This window comes from Macrobrachium nipponense, chromosome 9, assembly GCF_015104395.2.
Source record: "Macrobrachium nipponense isolate FS-2020 chromosome 9, ASM1510439v2, whole genome shotgun sequence".
In the NCBI taxonomy this organism is placed as follows: domain Eukaryota; kingdom Metazoa; phylum Arthropoda; class Malacostraca; order Decapoda; family Palaemonidae; genus Macrobrachium; species Macrobrachium nipponense.
The window spans coordinates 17,460,710-17,464,213 of record NC_061110.1 but is presented as its reverse complement, the minus strand read 5'-3'; the positions used below and the strand labels follow the sequence as shown (position 1 = coordinate 17,464,213).

At 35.6% G+C, this 3,504-nt stretch overlaps 1 protein-coding gene across 1 annotated transcript in view; it reads left to right on the top strand.

Moving 5' to 3' along the window:
* LOC135218017 (uncharacterized) overlaps positions 1-3,504 on the top strand; it is a 31,466-nt gene that overhangs the window by 27,483 nt on the left and 479 nt on the right. Inside the window, exon 3 of the mRNA XM_064254162.1 lies at positions 2,442-3,504. This exon is cut by the window's right edge and continues 479 nt beyond it. Coding sequence (XP_064110232.1) covers positions 2,442-3,504 — 1,063 coding nt within the window. The remainder of the gene's footprint in view (positions 1-2,441) is intronic.

The following is a 3,504-nucleotide window of genomic DNA, read 5'->3' as shown; positions in this document are numbered from 1 at the left end:
AAATATGTAATCTGCATGTGGTTTTGATCTAAGACATACGCGTACGAGTCCAGTCTGTTAAAAAAAAAAGAAAGACACGTACCCGATCGAAACGGAAGCTGAACGACAATTAATATTGACATGTTGTGAAAACAATCAAGACTCAAGCTCGCTTGCTATCACATGTGTTGACAGATTAGGGAAGGAAACGGAGATCTCTCTCTTTTTACGTTATATATATATTCTTTTACATTAAGTAATGCGAAATCTGTACACACATCTTAAAACATCCTATTCTAAGCTATCTAGGAATCTGAAAAATATGTTAGACAATCTACATGACATTTCAAAGAGGGGAAACATGCATTTTGAAAGTAGCAATATATATATATATATATATATATATATTATATATATATATATATATATATATTATATATATATATATATATACATAATAAAGGTTTATTGCCACGAAAAGAAAAAATCAAAAAAGCTAGATAGCCAAGTACTTTCGGTCCTGTTCGGACCCTTTACTGAGGCAAACTGATTTTACAGAGGACAACATAGTCAAAAGAAGCTTAATATCCAAACTGACACTACAAGATAGCAATAAGGGCGATGTTCACTCTATAGAAATGAGGATCCGCCTGAGGGTAGCCACACCTTGAAGGATACATGCAGTAACAAGTTTATTCTTCCAGAAAACAGTACATTTTGAAAAAAAACATGGAAGCATATACAATTTAATATGAAATTTACACAAATTTTCCCCCAAAAATTATTATTAATGAAAAAACGAAAGAAAAATATAAATATAAATCGAGCAAGAGAAAGAGGGAGAGAGAATATCGAACCAGAGTGATGAGAGAGAGACAGAGAGAGATCAGAGAGAGAGAGAGAGAGAGAGAGAGAGAGAGAGAGAGAGAGAAATAATAATTATATACATGTGGGACTAATTTGTTAGTAGTTCATTTATTTTAATTAAGGTCCTTCATAAACATCTTACAAATATATGGGTCCAAATGGTACATTCCCAGACTAAGACTTAGGTTGTTTTTATTAGTGTTTGTATAATAGCCGACTCCAGTAAATTTCTTTGAAACATAAATATTAGATCTACCAATTACCGAGGTATCTCCCCAATTAATACAATGAGATTTTTCACTCAGATGGATAAGCGTGCACTTAAAGTCTGGGCTGTTCTATCTGAATACATATGCTGCTTAAAACGTACACATAAATTTTTACTTGACTGACCAACGTAAAACGATGGGCAATCATTACAAGGAATTTTGTAAATGATGTTGTTATTTGTTACGGGACTATTCTTAATTAGCATATCTTTAATGGTATTGTTATAAGAGAACACTACATAAACATTAAACGATTTAAATATTGATTTTATGGTTTCAAATCCACGAAAGTAAGGTAAGCAAGCTAAGTACATTTTTAGGCATATCTTTTTCATTAATAGCAACACTATAAAACTTTTTGTGAGCTTTTTGATAACATATATCAATTAAATGAGGTGGGTAGCAGAGATCGTTTATATCTTTTTTATGTATTCTATTTCTTGGTCAAGATATTGTGGACTCGTGATACGCAAAGCGCGTAGGAACATAGAAGAAAAAATTGAAATTATAATATTAAGATGGTGGCCAGAATAAAAATGTACATATGTTAAGTTATTTGTGGGTTTTCTATAAATACTGAATTTGCATTGGAAAGGTTCTCTATGTATAATCATCTAGGAAAGGGATGACATTGTATTTTCGATTTCAACAGTGAATTTTTATGAATGGCACTAAATTATTCAATTTAGACAGTAAATCATTTACATCGATACCAACAGGTGAGACTACTAAGATATCATCGACATACCGGTACCATTTTAAGGGGACAAGTGTGATATTCGGTAGGTGTTGTATCTCAAAAAATTCCATATAAAGTTTGAAAGGAGAGGTGATAAAGGGTTACCTATGGCCATACCAAATATTTGTTGGTAATATTCTCCATTAAAAATAAATCTGCAATCACAAATACATAACTTAATCACGGAAATTATGTGACTAACGGACATAGGCAATTCATGCAGTACAAGTCCATTACTTAAATATTCTAGCACATACATCAAAACCGACAAAGATATCGCTAGGGTTTAGTACAATATTATTTAATTTTTCCACAAGATCAAGAGAATTCCGGATGTGTGAATTAGATAGAGTTCCTAGTAGAGGGGATAACAATTTAGTAAGATATTTGATAGTTTATAAGCAATTAATCCTACAGTACTAATAATTGGACACATAGGTTTTTTTTTCTTATGAGTTTTGACTAGGCCATATGAAAAAGGTAATGAGGGACACTTTACAGTTAACTTACACAAAAGTTTGGCCTAGTCAAAATTCATTCTACAACACTATTCTACAACACCATTCAACATTATTCTACAAACCCAGTCAACTCTGTTCTTCAACCCCAGGCAACAATATTCTACAACCCTAGTCAACTCGTTCTTCAACCCCAGCCAACTTTGTTTTTCAACCCCAGCCAACTCTGTTCTTCAACCCCAGTCAACACTATTCTACAACCCCAGTCAACTCTGTTCTTCGACCCCAGCCAACATTATTCTACAACCCAAGTCAACTCTGTTCTTCAACCCCAGTCAACATTATTCTACACCCCAGTCAACTCTGTTCTTCAACCCCAGTCAACATTATTCTACAACCCCAGTCAACTCTGTTCTTCAACCCCAGTCAACATTATTCTACAACCCCAGTCAACTCTGTTCTTCAACCCCAATCAACTTTGTTCTTCAACCCCTGTCAACTCTGTTCTTAAACCCCAGTCAACATTATTCTACAACCCCAGACAACTCTGTTCTTCGACCCCAGTCAACATTATTCTACAAACACAAGTTATACTCTGTTTCTTCAACCTCAGCAAACTCTGTTCTTCAACCCAGGCAACACTATGCTACAACCCCAGTCAACTCTGTTCTTCGACCCCAGTCAACACTATTCTACAACCCCAGTCAACTCTGTTCTTCGACCCCAGTCAACTCTGTTCTTCGACCCCAGTCAACTCTGTTCTTCAACCCCAGTACCCTCTGTTCTTCGACACCAGTTACCTCTGTTCTTCGACCCCAGTCCACCTCTGTTTCTTCGACACCCAGTCAACTCTGTTTTCTTCAACCCCAGTCAACTATATTCTTCGACCCCAGTCAACATTATTCTACAACCCCAGTCAACTTTGTTCTTCAACCCCAGTCAACATTATTCTACAACCCCAGTAAACTCTGTTCTTCAACCCCAGCCAACATTATTCTACAACCCAGTCAACTCTGTTCTTCAACCCCAGTCAACATTATTCTACAACCCCAGTCAACTTTGTTCTTCAACCCCAGTCAACATTATTCTACAACCCAGTACACTTTGTCTTCACCCCAGTCAACATTATTCTACAACCCCAGTCAACTTTGTTCTTCAACCCCAGTCAACATTATTCTACAACCCCAGTCAA